This window comes from Carassius gibelio, chromosome B15, assembly GCF_023724105.1.
Source record: "Carassius gibelio isolate Cgi1373 ecotype wild population from Czech Republic chromosome B15, carGib1.2-hapl.c, whole genome shotgun sequence".
NCBI classification, from domain to species: domain Eukaryota; kingdom Metazoa; phylum Chordata; class Actinopteri; order Cypriniformes; family Cyprinidae; genus Carassius; species Carassius gibelio.
Window position 1 is genome coordinate 16,283,233 of NC_068410.1, and position 18,677 is coordinate 16,301,909.

At 34.0% G+C, this 18,677-nt stretch overlaps 1 protein-coding gene across 1 annotated transcript; it reads left to right on the forward strand.

Annotated features, from left to right (window-relative positions):
- The first annotated feature begins 3,140 nt into the window (after positions 1 to 3,140).
- LOC127972248 (integrin alpha-E) lies at positions 3,141 to 14,228 on the forward strand. The gene is made up of 32 exons (XM_052575615.1): positions 3,141 to 3,547; positions 3,750 to 3,831; positions 4,011 to 4,090; positions 4,226 to 4,299; positions 4,931 to 5,042; positions 5,125 to 5,175; positions 5,494 to 5,556; positions 5,691 to 5,812; positions 5,911 to 6,062; positions 6,169 to 6,322; positions 6,582 to 6,726; positions 8,123 to 8,193; positions 8,344 to 8,464; positions 8,641 to 8,771; positions 9,170 to 9,307; positions 9,395 to 9,598; positions 9,877 to 10,004; positions 10,151 to 10,293; positions 10,384 to 10,529; positions 10,747 to 10,866; positions 11,365 to 11,429; positions 11,504 to 11,627; positions 11,722 to 11,808; positions 11,900 to 11,979; positions 12,154 to 12,234; positions 12,332 to 12,407; positions 12,501 to 12,605; positions 12,714 to 12,746; positions 12,843 to 12,929; positions 13,011 to 13,097; positions 13,175 to 13,285; positions 13,521 to 14,228. The coding sequence occupies exons 1-32, from the start codon at positions 3,520 to 3,522 to the stop codon at positions 13,572 to 13,574; spliced, it is 3,255 nt and encodes a 1,084-aa protein (XP_052431575.1). The 5' UTR covers positions 3,141 to 3,519; the 3' UTR covers positions 13,575 to 14,228.
- The last annotated feature ends 4,449 nt before the right edge of the window (positions 14,229 to 18,677 follow it).

An 18,677-nucleotide genomic window follows, 5' to 3' on the forward strand; every position in this document is an offset into this window, starting at 1 on the left:
CCGGGATATTGGTTTGTTTGAACTCAGAGGGAGTGTCAGCCACATTAAATAAGTTCTGGTTCAAGAAGATCCGGTTACATCGAGTGATTCGATCGCGATCCGGACATCAAACTGCTTTGTTTTGAACTCTCACAACAGACACGGAAGAGAAGACAATGCTGAATAAAGTCGTAGTTTTTGCTATTTTTGGACCAAAATGTATTTATTTGCATATAACTGGCTGTTACATGAAGCTAATGTTTAATGATAAAAACAAAATGACATTAATAATAGAGTGCAAAGAAAACTGCATGTTACCTAATATATTCACATGCCTACGTACTTTAATTACTGGTGTAAACTTACTTACCAATTTGAAGAAAGTGGAGATGAAAAAAAATGTTTCACAAGTTCCCTACATTAGTCTGGTTCTAAATACCACACCAATTGGCATGCATGTATTAGAGAACAACTCCGGAAATACTATACACAAAAAACTAACCTCTCTAGTCTTCAAAGGGTTACCAAGCTCGGGGCCACTTTAAACACTCAACTTCATTTCACCTGGTAAAAACCAGCCCTGAATAGCATACCCCCAACAGAGATTAAATCTCCACCCGGGATACCTTCAAAAATAACATACTAACAAAACAAACAGTGCTCCGTTGGAAGGATTGATTAGCAACCCAGCTGGACCACTCTACCTAAACAGAGTCCTCCAATAATCCAATCACTATGAACCTTTTCCAAACTCCACTCTCAAAAAACCTTGAACAACAAGTAACAACCCTTATGAAACAAAAATATATTGCAGTATATTGGAAAATATCATGTAATATATTAGGCATATATTCTTATATATATTTATTTTTTCCAGTATATTGCAATATATTGAAAGCGGCAATCATTTGTATATTTTGCAATATATTATATAATATATGTAATATCAATATATTATTAAATGTATTCAAATATATAATATATAAGAAAATAAAAAGGGAAAATAATATATTACAATATATCACAATATATTTTAAGAAATATATTGGTAAATATATTTTCCTTTCGTAAGGGAAAACACCAACACCAAACCAGAATTTGTTTATAACCTCCAGTTTATATTACGACCCGGCTCAAATTCACAACATAAAGGGGACACTTGACAATAAGTTTCAATAAAGAAAATATACATTTATTTCAGGTTAATCAAATAATGTCTAGGGTCAAAATGTTAAAGAATAATAAAAGAAACAACAAACCAAATAACTGTAGGAAATAGGTTGTGTGGAAACAAATGGGAACACCAAAACATCAACCCACTCTTCGAACAAAGAGTAAGAGAACTCAATTCCTTGAGCCTCTTAAATAGGAGTACCACGGGTGCAGCCCATGATCAGCACTGAAGCACCCTCCCCTGTTGCAAATCGTGTGTTTTTTGTAAAGTGTACTGATTCTGAGCTTATGTCGCTGAGGTGTTTTTCCTATTCTCACACTGTACTCCCAAAGGAGCATAGTCTGGGTGTTGTCTTCCTCAATCCCGTCTTCCTGTCCTGTCTACCCCCTTGTCATATTGTATGTATGTATGTATATGTATGGACAGGTTGATGGCTTTGCTGGTACTTGTGACTAGTGACAATAAAGGGCTACTACTACTACTACTGCTACTACAAATAAACTTTTATTAAAGCTAAAATAGTTTACCAATGATACATTTAAAACCAAAAAATGGACACCCACTTACGAAACAAAAATATATTGCAATATACTAGAATTTATATTGCAATACATTAGAAAATATATTTCAGTGTATCAGAAACTTCCTCATATATTTGAAAATATATAGCAGTATATGGATGGACAACCTTTTGCTCTATATTGATTCATATATTAAAATACATTGATATACAAACAAAACTGTATTACATTATTGCATGTATGTTTATTGAAACAAAGTATTTTTATGAGTTAAGCAAGCTCATGCATAGGCGAGAGGTTGATTACCAATAGTCCAAATCAAAATTTTGCATTACATTCATTATATTTTATATTATATAGCCATATGGATGGACCACATATGGCTGTGTACTAATTCATGTATTGTAAGAGGTAAATGAGAGTATTATAAATTAAATTATCATTAACAGCAATGATTACAACATTTTTATTTTTATTTTTTATTTTTTTGGAGTCCACTTTTTATTCCCCCACATGACATTTCATCATCAACATTACATTTCAGTCCATGCCTATCCTCTTCTGGAACGGAACCCTCGATCAATATCGGTAGTCGGTAGTCGGTACCACTTTGCTGCTTGCACGATCCGTTATGCGCATGCGCAGATTATCCTGTTTACGACTGCACGATCCCACGCTTGCGCAACTTTGCACCGCGTGCGAACATCGTGCCGGCAGCACGGGACACAAGCCACCGCTACTCTGAGCAGTTGTTCAGCAACACCCGGGGGCGAAGGTTCCAGACATACGAACGGCTCTGTGAGTTAAGACACCAGGAGAAGAAAAAGTCCATGGACAACTGAAGGACTGGCCAAAGCTGGCCAATCAGAGTGGGTCTTCTTAGCATGCTGAATCCATAACACTGCACTGAAGGATTGTTGTCCTGTTTTTTTTTTTTTTTTGTTGCACTGAAGACTGTTTTATTTTATTACAATGAAGAACAGTTGTCCTTTAGGAAATGCTTTCATTCTGTTTGTTCTCAGGTCACTGTCCCTTCAACTGCTGCTTTTGAAATAAACCCCATTCAGTTACTGTGAACTATATTTATGTCTTATTCAGTCTATTATATTTGAAAATATGACAGACATTGTACATTAGATTATTTCATATTTACCATGTATACAATATACAATATGATAAGTATATATAATATATTATGTAATATAAATCAATATATTTAAGACATATGTTCCCATATAAATCTGATTATATTATCTTGTACATTGAGGTATATTATCTCATATAATTTTACATATATTTTTACATATATATACAATGCCTCTTCCAATATATATTTTCATATAATGTGGGACATATTTCAATATACATAACAATATATTAAATGGTATAATAATATGTATTTATTCAATATATGAAAACGGCAATAATTGCAGTATTGTCCCATATATTGCAATATATAACTTACATATATAATATATTATTATATAATATATCATAAGATATATTACTATGTACATTTCAGAATATATGGAGACACATGAAATATACTGTCACGTAATATATTGAAAAATATATTTTTGTTGCGTAAGGGCCATAAAATTGTCTTGGTCGGAAAAAAAACACCAACAACTATAACATTCTGTGTAACAAGCTAGTAATTTTAAATTCAGCTTCATTTAGGAGAAAAAATGCTGTTTAAATTGTGTGTGGTGGGGGCGGGTTTAACAGTCAGCACAGCAGCGACTGTGTGCTGTTATACATTTATTTGAAGACCACAAAGGAGCTGCTTTCTTCCTCACTGTGCTGATATGTTTTTTTAAGTGTGGAGTTGATCAGATTCACAAAATGTACAGAGGACTGCTATTTATGATTGGTATGTAATGATTTATAATGTTGATGTAAATGTTTGCTGATAACATTTATTTGAGATGTCATGTTTTAAACTTTTCTTTATTTGAATCTGAAAATATCTGGGCAAAAGCAGAAATAATATTATTTAAAAAAAATAATGAATCTTATTACATTGTCCCCATGAAATAAAAGTATGTGGTCTGAATTATTTTTGTATGTTACAGTCATATGGAGTGTGAGCGGGTTCAGCATTCAAATAACTGATGATCTATTCTTTGGTCAAACCATTATTCAATTGACAGATGGGTAATTTATTAGAGCTGTATATAATTTTAACTGTGCGTGTGTGTGTGTGTGTGTGTATATATATATATATATATATATGTGTGTGTGTGTGTGTGTGTGAGTGTGTTTAAGTAAATGAAATTAGATTATTTTTAAGAGCATCACAATTTTGTAAAAAAAATGTAATGTGTGTATTCTAGAGTTTTTGTTCCTTCCCCCAAAAATGGAGCACTTTTCAGATGCATCTTAAAGGATGAATGCGTTGAAGTGAATTCTGATGGTACATTTGTCTATGTATTTTCATAACATTGATTCCTCTTAAAACTTTACTTTGTTATTTTCACAATGTCCTCATTGATTTACACAATTACCTTTTCACTGTAAAACTCTTATTACGTCAATATCTCTTTTAAAGGTGAAAAACCTAAAGGCCTGAGACCGGTAGCATCAGTATCTAGCCTGACATCAGAAGAGGAACAACATGTTATGGTATTTATAAAGATCCTTATAAGGATGTCACATATGGCTGGCAACTGTTTTATTCTCAACCTTACTTGCAAAAGTTTGACCACAAAGCTATACCAAACCAGAAGTAAACTGTTTATCAGATATAGTTTGCACAAACCTTTGAGCCTGTCACACTGTTGAAACCACAGATTGTGTCTTCACCAGTACATATGCAGACAGAAATGTATCTGTTCTTCTTCAGAAAAACAGGACATAGTCTTTAAGAGAGCTGGAAAATAGTGGGAAAATGTAAAATAGGACTAGAAATGTCAGGATACCACAGTTATTCCTGGGGAGTTGTATTTGTTTTATTTATTGGGACATTTGGCAATTGTCCAGAATGATGTGACTATCAGGAGGAAGCCATCAGCGTTGTGAGTCATAACTGTGAAGTCCCTCAAAAACATATCAGCACTTTCCCACTGAAAACTTTAATCTTCTGAGTTATTGTGTATCTATAAGTTAACATCTGCCTCAAATTCTCATTAAAATAAGATATTAACATTTGTTTGTTTTGTTGTAATGAAAATGATAATTGAATATGAAAGGGAATTACTTTTTGTGAAAGATAAAAAATTAAATATTTCGATTCGTTTATTTTTTTTCTCGTAAGATGTGTAATCAAGTTCGCATAAAGAAGTCAGCAACTGAGGATTTGAACGGAGATTGTAAACCGATGAATCCCTCCGGAAGAGTTGGTAGAAAACTGAATCCTTTGGCATTAGGTAAGATCGGGTGATTTCATTATAGTATTTCAGATTCAAACAGATTAAAAACCCTTACCTTTCAAAATCTCGTTCTTCTCAGTCAACAGCAACAACAACAACAATCATAATCAATGCAGAAGGATTGATGAAGGTTAGTTTGTTTATAAATATCATGCCATCTACCAAGACTATATTCACAGTGAGAGACAAAAGAAAATAGAGGAAGTTAAATAAATAAACCATTCTTATAATAATGAATAAAATGTAAGATATAAGCTTTGATCAAATAAATGGCTTCACTTCGTTAAAAGCCTTTTCATAAGAATTTATCTGAAACGAGAGGAGTTAAAACCACATTAAATGCTTCAGAAATATTGGAAAGCACATCTGAAATTTTAATAAACTGTTGCCTTAGTGTTACTCATTTAAGGAATCTGATTTATTTTACATCTCTGTCAATATGTGCAAGTTAAACGGAGGATGAGAAGAGATGCCCAGCTGGATGACACAGAGGAAGATGAGGATGAGGATGGTACTAATCTTTGTTCAGCTTTTGAAATATATCAGCATTTAGGCTATTATTTCAAACTGATGTTGTTGTACTACAGATGCATAGATCAATGAAGCCATTACTTCTGTACTGATGTTTTAGATCATCTTTTGTAGATGCTGGGACAGAGATTGCTTTTGTGCTGGATGGCTCTGGTAGTATTGAACCTGATGACTTTAAGAGAGCCAAAGAATTCATCTACAATGTCATGAATAATGTTTGGAAAACATGTTTTGATGCAAGTATAAACTAAAACATTTTATGACACATTTTAAGCACAATTTAAAATGTGTTTTCTCTAAAGAAATAAAATAAAATAAAAACCTCTCTCTTCAGTGTAACTTTGCAATAGTGCAATATGGTACTAAGATCAGGACAGAGATCTCACTACTAGACAATGAAAATGAGGCCAAAACCTTGCAAAAGGTAAAAGAAATACAGCAAATTTACAATACCACGAAGACCGCCTCAGCCATCCATCATGTCCTGTGAGTTTACAGATTATGATAGGAAATATGACATGATTGACCTGGAGCACTTTTGTTGGTGATACGTTAATGTCATGATCTCACTGGTTTAACTGGTTATTTACAGCACAGATATTTTCATCCCTGAGAATGGATCAAATATAAACTCCAAAAAATTTATCATTGTATTGTCTGACGGAGACATTTTGGGAGACGAGATGAGTCTTACTGATGTTTTGAACATGCCACAAATGAAAGGCATCACTCGCTATTCCATAGGAGTAAGTGTCATGTTTACTGCTTTCCACAGCATTATAGATAATAAATAACATTTTAAAGTTTTTAAATGTGCATCATCTTTTGAGTTACAAATTACAGTCATTTATTTTAATTTGTCTTGCAGATAAATCTAGAGTCCTACTAAAACACTCATATCATCTTTTTACTCATAGCTTGCTAATGTATAGTCAAGGATCTTATGATGGTTTACCAAATAAATCATAAAACCCATACACTTGCAATAACCACTGTTACCTTTAGGTTGGTGATGGCATTCTGGAAAAAGATAAAGCAATACGAGAGATGATGGAGATAGCAGACCGTGGCAAATTTTTCAATGTTTCCAATTATGCTGCATTAAATGATATTCTGTCATTACTGCAACAAAGTTTAATTGGAATTGAAGGTAAGAAAGTTTCAGTAAACATTACACTGTAATAGAGAAAGGCAGTTCTGTGGATAGTTTGCATAGCTACTACAATCTGATTGAATGAGCTGCAGGAGTCTACATAAACAGCCTTTGTAAAATTAAGCCTTTCTGATAATCAGAGTGACACTGTTTTTATACAACATTTCAGTGAACAAGAATTTAATTAATTGAGTATGGCCACGTTCACACAGCAGCAACCGTTATGTTCACAGTTTGGTTATTCACGGGCGTGACATCCGAAATCTGTAACCGAACTCACACCTGTCAAATTTTAAGGACAAGTTCAGAATTACACTATAGATTAATTGTGCTTACAGCCAAACGCTGTCAAATATGGCGTTTTTTAAACAAACAGTATTTGCACCATAATATAGGCTACGTTGTTGTGACTACAAGATCAGTGCTACAAACGGCGTAAAAAACGTGCGAAAATATGTCGACGCGATATCTGGCAGCGTTTTAGTGTGCATGAAAATTCCTGCTTTTTACGCTGTTCATATTGCCATATGACTTTGGTTGCACAGAGCGCATGCCATTTACAGTGTTCTGCTCACAGTATAATGACCTAATGACCCACTGTCTAGCTAGGTGGGTGTGGCTTCAGCAACCAGCTCCCGCCTTTTCCCTATTTTCAATTATCTGGGAGTGACGCGTGGTGACGCGCTGCCAAGTTTGTGACTGCCACCTACGCCCACTTTTGGCTTCAAAAACGGTCTACAGAAACCAGTGGGTGACCAATCACAGACACTACATCCATGTTTTTATACAGTCTCTGGTAGTGACGGAGAAATTAACTTTGTGTCTGTCATCTGAAAGTTTTAAATCCCGTCAGTTTTCCACCGGAGCTGCTTCTGTCAGTTTTGTGTTCTGCGTGCATTTCAAATGCTTCTCTCCCCACCCAAATTTAAAAGCTGCTGTCGGTTTGCTGAAGATTTGAAGTACTCGCGGCTCGATTTGAATCTTGTTGTGTCAGTAAGTGATAAGGCTTTCAGTTTTATGGACGTCGCCATCTTTGATTTTACTTCGGTCACTGTCGCTATGGTTACTGGTAAAGAATACGGGCTTGACTCCCATTTCACGTTCATTGCAAACGAACGTTGTTCTGAACAAAGCCATTGTAGAATCATTTTATCATTTTATATAAGCATTTTATCTCCAATCAACACATGTAGATGTTTTTTGTGTGTGCATGACTCAGAGTACTTTAAGGAAATGGTTTCAGTGACTCCTCCATAAAGAGCATTTAGTCCCTAAAAAAGTTAGCATGTTTTAATGAATTGTTAAGTGAATGATCAATGACTTACTCGTGAAAACCAACAATTGTTGCCATCTACTGGTTTTCATGCAATTATCTGAACACTTTGTGTCTTAGGCACTCAGCAAGGTGCAGGATTTCGGTTCCAGCTGGCTGAAACTGGATTCAGCTCCCATATCACGCAGGACGTAAGAAGGATTTCTAGTTTCTTATAGCTTTAATTTGAGAAACTGATCTTTGTATCACTATTAACAATGCGTGGATGTTTGCAACAACATTTCCCAAGATTATTAATCGTTCTACTAATATCATTCATTTGTTTTTTGTCTTCTGTGTAGAATTCTTATCTTTTTGGAGCCGTTGGAGCCTATGACTGGAGTGGTGGAGTCTTTTTGCAATCTGGTGACACGGTGCAATTCTTGAATGACTCTAATAATGGACCCAAATTTTCCTATTTAGGTGAGTGAAGGTTGGATTTTTGAAGGGGTTTTTGAGGAGGTGTCATTTATTTGTGTGAGAATTTAAACATCTTTAAAATAAATGTTGTGAAATCAATTGATTTTTTTATGTATATATCTGAATAATTGAAAGTCATCTCAGGTTCATGTTTGTTGAATCTCCTTCCCGAATCACAGGTTACAGTGTCACTTCTGCTAAAGTAAAACCCAGTAAAACACTCTACATATCTGGTGCACCACGGTATAACTTGACTGGTGGGGTTTTTATTTTTAATGGCTCTACAAAGTATGTGCTCCAAGGAGATCAGGTATTTAAAGTTAAAACTGTTGATATTATCACGCCAAACTGTTTGTTTGTTTTAAGTTTTTGGCACTCAATCAAAGAAAGTAATTTTTTAAGAGCAGACCATTTTTGATGACCAGTTTCCACTAAAATGAATAGAGTAATCTTGAAATGGTATATATCATGAATTCATAGAAAAAGTGAAATATTTGATAAAAATGTCAGTATGAGCTTTTAAAACCTCTGAAAAGTTTTTAAACAATACAATACATTTAAATAAATATTTTTTTTTACTTTAAGAAAGTTTTTTTTTTCTTCTGATTGATTATTTGCCGGTCAGTCAGTTACAAGCTCTAGTTTATGCATTTGTTAATTAATTATATATGATATATGATAGTAATAAATTATGTATAATTATCATAGGTTGGATCTTACTTTGGATCGGTTCTTTGTGCCTTGGACATTGATAGAGATAAATACACAGATTATCTTTTAGTTGGAGCACCACATTTTCATCGAAATGGAGAAGAAGGCAAAGTGCTAGTGTACAAACTGAATCAGGTAAGATCATACTCTCCTTTCAGCTCTTGAATAAATGTGGACTGGTTAAATTTACATCTCACGGGGGTGTTTTTAATCATCCCAAAGCAGGACAGGTTTGAGAGTGTGTCCAGTGAGCTGAAGGGTGATGAAGGTCAGACCTTCGCCAGGTTTGGTGCAGCCATTGCCTCTATAGGAGACATTGATGGGAACAAGTTCAATGATGTAGCAGTTGGCGCTCCTCTAGAAACAGATTCCTCTGGAAGCATTTACATTTACAATGGATTCAAACATGGACTTATTTTTTCACAAGTGCGTTTCAGCATATATTATTGTTATATTATGTTATGTTTTATTATTTGAAATTAATTGTTGTAAAATTACGAATTACGAATATATATATATAATTTAAATTATTTATTTTTTGATGTATATATTTATTTTATACTAATTATTTTAATCAAATTAATAAAATAAAATTATAAAAACTTGATTAAAACAAAAATCCCACTATAGCAGAAATTATAAAAATTAAAAAAATAAGACTGATTCAGTTTGAGTCTCTTTGTAATTTGCTGTTTCCTCCCTAGAAAATTTCACCCTCAGATTTTGGAATGAAACTTGTGCACTTTGGTCTGTCAGTAAGTGGTGCACCTGATAAAGCATCAAATAAGGCCTTCATCGCTGTTGGAAGTCAAGGGGGAGTGCTTATTTTTGAGTGAGTAAAAAATATCTAGTTATGTTGTTCAAAGTGACAAACAATTATTTATTTTTATATTATACTTTAGTGTACTTTCTGTTTCATTTATAGATGGTGGGACCTTCTCTGTAGATGTTGTTTCATTATTTTTATTTTTTTTACAGGACTATCCCTGTTATTGTTATCAAACCAGAAATAACAATCATTCCAGATGAAATTCCTCTCAATCAACAGAAGACTGAAATATCCAGCAAGTTTGACATAAAGTACCAAATATGCTTTAAAGTGGTTAATGAAAATCTTAAAAGTAAGTATTCTCTTTCAGTTCAGTGATTATTTTTGATCCAGAACTATCTTCATGATTATTTTAACCATATTCACTTTCTATCATTTTAAGTTGATCTTCCTATTAAGTACCAAATTGCCTTGGATTCTGGAGTAAACAAAAAGCGTCTCACTGTTGACAGCAGAGATCTCTTAGAAAAATCCTTAACCTTGAAACCAGATGAAGAGTGTACAACTTTTATCAACCTCAAATATTTGGTATGTTGGCTCTTTTTACCTACCCCACTTGTCCAGTTTTTAACAAAATAAAACTTGAAACAGGGACAGCTTTTCAACCTAATCCTATTGGTACTACAAATTGTGAGAAAAATTGACAGCATTCTGTAAAAGGCAAATTAGTTATCATAAAAATCAATGGAGAGCGATGACTCTTTCTTTATGATGCTGACTGAGAACAACTGTGTTTTCCTTTCAGGGCTGTTTTGATTGTTTTTTACCTATTGAATTTAAGATGAATTTTTCATTGGATCTACATCAAAATGAAACCCCTCCACGAATTCTTGATGCATTTACTACAACAGAGGTTGTAAAGGAGGTAAAATATTTTTGAACAAATTAATAACATTTGTCTTTTACTATTTGTTCACTTCATTTGGAGTCAGAAAGATTCTTCAAATGTGTCTTAAGCCCATCAAGGCTGCATTTATTTGATCAGAAATCAGCTGAAAATACTAATATTTAATATAAAAATGTTGAAATAACTGTTTTCTGTTTGACTATATTTCAAAATCCACTCCAGTCTTCATTGTCGCATGATCCTTCAGAAATCATTCTAATTTTCTGATTGGTAGTAACCATAATGCTTTTTCGAGAATTCTTTAATTACAAAAGAACATCATTTATTTGAAATACAATAAGTTATGTAGTATGTGTCTTTTGAATAATTAAATGCACCCTTGCTGAATAAATAAAAAATAAAATCTAATCCAATTGTGAAGTGGTTCATTAAATGACTTTAAATATCTGTAATAACATTTAAAATGATAATATCATATAATTATCTTTATTGGTATTTTTTTTGTGCCTTTTATAGATTTCCTTTACAAAGGATTGCAATTCTTGTAAACCAAACATTACATTATCTCATTCAAAAATTAGGTATGTACTGATTAAATGAACTCTTATTTTAATTTTGTTTTGAGTTTTTGTAACTAAAATCATTTCTATTTCAGTGAAACTTTGATCATAATCGGAGAAACTCAAAGCTTGAGTATCAATTTCAGTCTTATAAACACTGGAGACCCTTCCTATAAGACCACCCTGACTTTGACCTTCCCCAGCATACTGAGACAAAAGGTTAAAACATGAGCTTATCTTTAAAAGACAATTAAATCTGCTGTTGACACATTTAATAGATATGCGACACACTGGTTTGGTGTCTCACTTACAGAAAATAGAAGGTGCCACCTGTCCTGTGAAGAATGACAATCAGATACAGTGTAATCTTCAACACCCTGTTTTCAAAAGAGAAGCACAGGTACGAATCAGTCACACATCTTTGAAACATTCGGAAATCTGATCTTTTTTTCCTGCTTATTTTCAGTAATTAAAAATTTTGTTTTTTTTAGACCAACCTTTTCATCTCATGGCAGCTCAGTTACATCAAATCAGATTTGAAGAATGCTGAGATTATTGCTAATCTAACCAGGTTTGAGAACTGCATTTCCAAAAAAGAATTTAGTTTAGAAACTATTTTTTAGAACGTCTTGCAAAATGTGCTCCAATAATCTTTTAATTAAATAAGTTTACATTTTTACAATGTAAAAAAATCTGCTTTTTTATTTTAAAATATTTATTTTGAAAATCTTTTCTCTGGTTTTAGTCAGAATAATGGCTTGGAAATTCTGGACTTTAAAATATATTCATTTGCTGTGAAGTATTCCCTACCACTCCAGCTAACTGGGTAAGTGAACATACAACCAGTATCTTAAACCCACTTGATTTTGTAATTTTATGTATATTTATGATTATTATTATCATTATTTGTTTCTCAACAACAGCTCCGCCAATCCAAGCAGACTTAGTATTGAAGAAGGAGAAGAAGGAAAGACTCAGAATATGCAGTTTGTATATCAGGTACAGTATATAAAAATTCAATCTCAAAACAGAATGAGCTAAATATGATTTTTTACATTTATGTTACACATTAAATGTTGTATTCCGTTTTAGTTTGCAGGTGGAAATAAGTATGGCGCTACAATCAGTGTAGTTGTAACTATAACAAAGGACACATTCAAAACTGATTTGGACATCATTAGTGTCACACCACGTGAGGTATCACATGCAAAGCAATATTTAGTTCATAGACTATATTGTATTGTATAGAAAAACAATATACAACATAAAAATTTTCAAACTAATCTATTGCTCCTTTCAAATTAGGAGTGTGTTTTTCCAGAAAATACTAAAGTGGAGGTATGATATTACCCTAAAAAAATGCCCCTGATTTCAAAAAATGTTAAATAAAAGTAGAATAAATATAAAATATATTTTATATTTTTGTGCGTCTAGGGATCCTATGTCATCAGCTGTAACATGACTGCAGAAAAGCTGCAGAAAATCATTATTAATGCCACTGTTTTGATACATGATGTTCAGGTATGGTTATATAGTTCGGGTATTCTGACAATCATTTGCAGCAGCGGGCTGTTTATACAATAAATCTTTTCTAACTGATAGGAGAAATCAAACAAGATCACTGCCGTAGGAACATACAGCTTTGATGATACTGTCTGTGCTGCGAAGGATGCTTCGAGGACCATTCCGGTGAGCTGCAGTCCTTTTTTCCAAACATGTTATCACGTATTTAGATAGTTACTGATAGATTTAATCATGCCATGCAGGTGGAGGTGATAATTACGAAGCTGCGTGTGATGACATCTATAGGTCCCATCATTGGAGGATCCATAGGGGGGTTTCTGCTCCTTTTCATCATCATTGCCATTCTCATTAAGGTAAAGCAAACACTTCCTCTCTGTCTACACAATTACACTGATGTTGTTTACAAGGAAGATCAAGTCAAGCACATTGCATTGGATATTGTATTCCTTGCAGGAAACTGTAGTTGTGTACTGCACATTTTGGTGGATATAGTTGGTTATTTTAGTGTTTTATGCTTAATCCTGTGCATAATGAGGAAACTGTGAGAGTTGTAAGGATCTATACTGACTCTTGTGATCTCATTTTTAGTGTGGCTTTTTCCGTCGCCGCCGTAAATTGGACCAAGCACAGAGTCCAAACTGAAGAATGGGGCACAGCCCAGGAAGGACCATATATTACCATATATTTTGCTTAAGTTTGTGTCAAAAATATATTGTTTGTAAGATGAAATTTATAGTCTTTGTTTTAATTGTGACCCTGTCCCTTATGTAGCCCTGCCACATTTCAGGCACCTCAAACGGACCCTCAAACATTTGAGAAATGCCTCCTTTTTGGTCCGCAGAGACCTAGGCTACTTGGATTTATCATTGTTTTCTGACTTGGTATTTTATTTTCAGATTTGTCTATGTGTTGTCTGACTTGTTATATACAGTTTTCAGAATTGTTGTTGCATTTTCTGAATTGTTATTTAGTTTTTAAGATTTGTATTTGCGTTTGTAATTTGTAAATTGTGGTCTGTTTTACACTTCTCGGCTACCGTATGATTCTGCTATATAAATGTACATATATATAGTCTAAACATTATTATCCCTTATGAAAATTAAAAAAGGCTACTGTCAGAAATTATATGAATGACTCTTCAAAATACAAACTTTTGTCAAAGTTGAAGAAAGTTTCCAGAGACTGAGACAGAAGAAAGCGCACCCTGTTTGTTTTCTTTATTTTACAAAAGCACATTTTTTTGTTGTTATTGTGACTATATACAAATAAAAGTTGATCCTTTGCCGTTTCAAACAATTCCATACGTGTATCTGTATATTTAGCTCTTTTCGACCCAAAGATTATTTTCTAATCATGACATTGTTAAAATCATTCTGAAATACATTTCAATACAATACAATACAAGTCTCTACATTTCTCACACACAACAATCTCCTTGACAGCAACCAATCTGGCTTCAGAAGTGGACATTCAACTGAGACGGCCTTGCTCTCAGTTGTTGAAGCTCTAAGACTGGCAAGAGCAGAATTCAAATCTTCAGTACTTATCCTGCTTGATCTGTCCGCTGCTTTTGACACGGTTAACCACCAGATCCTCCTATCAACGCTACTGGCGAAAGGCATCTCAGGAACAACACTTCAATGGTTTGAGTCTTACCTATCAGATAGGTCCTTCAAATTATCTTGGAGAGATGAGGTGTCCAAGTCTCAACATCTAACTACTGGGGTGCCTCAGGGCTCAGTTCTTGGACCACTTCTCTTCTCTGTCTACATGGCATCATCAGGTTCTGTCATTCAAAAACATGGCTTTTCATACCACTGCTATGCTGATGACACTCAACTCTACCTCTCATTCCATCCTGATGATCCGACGGTAGCTATTCGCATCTCAGCTTGTCTAACTGACATTTCTTCCTGGATGATGGACCATCACCTTCAACTCAACCTTGCCAAGACAGAACTGCTTGTGATTCCAGCAAACCCATCGTTCCATCACAATTTCACCATCAAGTTAGCCACATCAACCATAACTCCTTCAAAAACAGCTAGAAGCCTTGGAGTTATGATTGATGATCAGCTGACTTTCCCAGACCACATTGATAAAACTGTCCGATCCTGCAGATTTGTTTAATTCAACATCAAGAAGATCAAACCCTTTCTTTTGGAACATGCTGCACAACTCCTTGTTCAAGCTCTTGTTCTGTCCAGGCTGGACTATTGCAATGCCCTCTTGGCAGGTCTTCCAGCCAATTCTATCAAACATTTACAATTAATTCAGAACGCAGCAGCAAGATTAATTTTTAATGAGCCAAAAAGAATACACGTCACACCTCTGTTTATCCATTTGCACTGGCTTCCAATAGCTGCTCGTATAAAATTCAAGGCATTGATGTTTGCCTACAAAACTACCACTGGCTCTGCACCCATTTGCCTAAATTCGTTACTTCAGACTTATGTGCCCCCTAGAAGCTTGCGTTCTGCAAGTGAACGTCGCTTGATTGTGCCATCCCAAAGAAGCACAAAGTCACTTTTGCAGACTTTTAAATTAAATGTTCCCTTCTGGTGGAATGAACTCCCCAACTCAATCCTTAGCCACCTTCAAGAATCGGCTTAAAACACATCTCTTCCATCTTTATTTGACCCTCTAACTTTAAAATTCACTATTCTAATTCTATTCTTTAAAAAATCTAACTACCTTTTTAATCTTTTTGTATTCTATTTTCTTTTCATTTATTATGCAATTGTATATGTATGTGTGTGTGTGTATGTGTAAAGACCTCTAACTAGCTTGCTCTATTCTTTTATCTGTTTTCTTTTTATTATATTCGTTAAAATCCCATGCTACGTGTACTGTGTTAACCTAACTGAGACTTGTTATAGTACTTATATATCATTGCTCTTTTTGTTGTTTTTGATTGCTTCCACTGTCTTCATCTGTAAGTCGCTTTGGATAAAAGCGTCTGTTAAATGAATAAATGTAAATGTAAATACTGGTAAACCACTGTTTATTAAAATGCTGAATTTAGTAATATATCATCATGAACTTGATCCTTCAATTCACAGGACAAGAGTGACACCAGAACATTTAAAAAGTTTAAGATATTGTACTAAATAATGTGATTTGTTTTGGGTGATTTTACTATATCTGATACCAAAGTAAATTGTCTAAGGTTTCATTTTTGGTGCAAAATATTGGTGCTAGTTAAATGTATAGCCATGTCACTATTGATTTTTGGACCAATCAATCACGTTAGCAGCTTTACAGCACTTTCTGTGAATTTCACTTACATTGTAGTAGGGTTGCTTTGGGTATACATGTAGTAAAACTCCTCTCCTGTTCAACACTCATGTTGATCTGCTGTATTCCCTGAAAAGGTAAACAGGTGTTTCCGGTCTCAGGAGACTAGCGTGAATTGACCGACAGCGCTATATCTGCTGTTTTTGGAAAAGGAAGTTGCTAAATTGCATTTGTGAGAAAATCTGCCAGAACGCCTTTGTTAGAAAATCAAGCCAAGTTTCTTCATGAAAAGGAAAATGAGTCTCACAGTTGCAACACAATATATATATTTATAGTAATTTTTATGTAGCCTAATGATATTTGGTTTTATGTATGTTTGGTTTTTTATGTCTACATTTTGCAAACAAATTTCCTGATTATTTAACAATGGACATGAGTTCAATAATTTAAAATTGAATGCTACAAATAAAATATAAAATGAAACAGAAATATTTTAAGTTCAATGACTCCTTTATTAACATACACTACAGACCAAAAGTTAGGACACACCTTCTCATTCAAAGAGTTATCTTTATTTTCATGACTATGAAAATTGTAGATTCAAACTGAAGGCATCAAAACTATAAATTAACACATGTGGAATTATATATGGAATTATATACAAAACAAAAAAGTGTGAAACAACTGAAAATACGTCATATTCTAGGTTCTTCAAAGTAGCCACCGTTTGCTTTGATTACTGCTTTGCACACTCTTGGCATTCTCTTGATGAGCTTCAAGAGGTAGTCACCTGAAATGATCTTCCAACAGTCTTGAAGGAGTTCCCCGACAGATGCTTAGCACTTGTTGGCCCTTTTGCCTTCTGTCTGCGATCCAGCTCACCCCAAACCATCTCGATTGGGTTCAGGTCTGGTGACTGTGGAGGCCAGGTCATCTGGCGCAGCACCCCATCACTCTCCTTCTTGGTCAAATAGCCCTTGATGCCTTCAGTGTGACTCTACAATTTAATAAAATAAAGAAAATAAACGGGGGGGGGGGGGGGGGGGGTCAAAAAAATCTATGCAAAAATCGGCCATGTTATAAATTATACTTTAGGCCTAAAGGTTCTAATTAAAGGGATACTCCACCCCAAACTGAAAATTTTGTCATTAATCACTTACCCCCAATGCTGTTCCAAACCGGTAAAGGCTTTTTTCATGTACAGACCACAATTTAAGATATTTTGGAGGAAAATGGGAGGCTTGAGATTGTCCCATAGACTGCCAAGTAAATAACAGTGTCAATGTCCAGAAAAGTATGAAAGACATCGTCAGAATAGTCGATCTGCCATCAGTGGTTCAACCGTAATTTTATGCAGCGACGAAAATACATTTGTATGCAAATAAAACAAAAATAATGACTTTATTCATCAATTCCTTTGTGAACAGTCTCCTCTGTGTCTCTCCAAAACACCCTTATGCCGCATATGCTCTTCTGTGTCAGCTGTGCCACAAGGATACACTGTTTCTACCATAGACTGTATAAAAACATGGACATAGTCATTGGTCACCAAACACTCACTGGTTTCCCGAAAAGTGTTTTTGAAGCCAAAAGTGGGTGGAGCTGACCGTCACCATCTTGGCAACGCGTCACCGCATGTTACTCCCGAATAATCAAAAATGGGGAAAAGGCGGGAGCTGGTTGCTGAAGCCACACCCACCTAGCTCGATGTCGGTGACAGCAGCCTAATTATGCTGAATTTTAAGGCTTAATATAACTTAAAAGGATGATTTATAAAAAAAAAAAAATCTCCCCCCTCACAGTTGTCACAAAGGGCAAAATTAGCTATATGGACCAAAATACTTTTTTGTACCAGGTATGGCTGGGTGATATATCTAAAGATATGATCATGCACATCTAGTCAGTAAATCTGGTTCCGTGATTACCACTAAATCACCATTACCTGTTTTCAAATGGAGCAGCACTTAATAGACAGAGCCATAGATCACTGACAAGCTACGCAATATCACGTTTATTATAGGAGGCGATTCATCTTCGCAGCTGACACAGAAAATTTTTCATTTTCATTTTGGGGTGGAGTATCCCTTTAAATATGTTTTTATGTGATGGATTGTATTTACATGATGTAAAAGAAGAACTGAATCGATTGTTAAGTTATTTGAAATAGACAAAATGTTGAAGTCTACTTGAAACCTTTTATTCATTTATTTTAAGTTATTCCCTGTTTTTCTTTTCTTTTTATGCTATTTTTGATGCTATAAAGTGACTAAATTGTATAAATCCTCTTTATGTATGTTTCTATGTAAATATTTTTTTCTAGATTAAATAAAAAGTACATATATATAAATTTTAAATTAAATAAATTAAAATTAAGATTTATATATATATATATATATATATATATATATATATATATATATATATATATATATATATATATATATACATATATATATATATATATATATATATATATATATATATATATATATATATATATAAAAGGGA

What these genes read in the sequence shown, in the direction of transcription:
- LOC127972248 (XM_052575615.1), top strand. Translation starts at nt 3,520, where the DNA reads ATGTACAGAGGACTGCTATTTATGATTG. An exon ending in AAGTTTAATTGGAATTGAAG is followed by an intron (nt 6,727 to 8,122) that starts GTAAGAAAGTTT and finishes TTTGTGTCTTAG; the next exon opens with GCACTCAGCAAGGTGCAGGA. An exon ending in ATTATTGCTAATCTAACCAG is followed by an intron (nt 11,980 to 12,153) that starts GTTTGAGAACTG and finishes CTCTGGTTTTAG; the next exon opens with TCAGAATAATGGCTTGGAAA.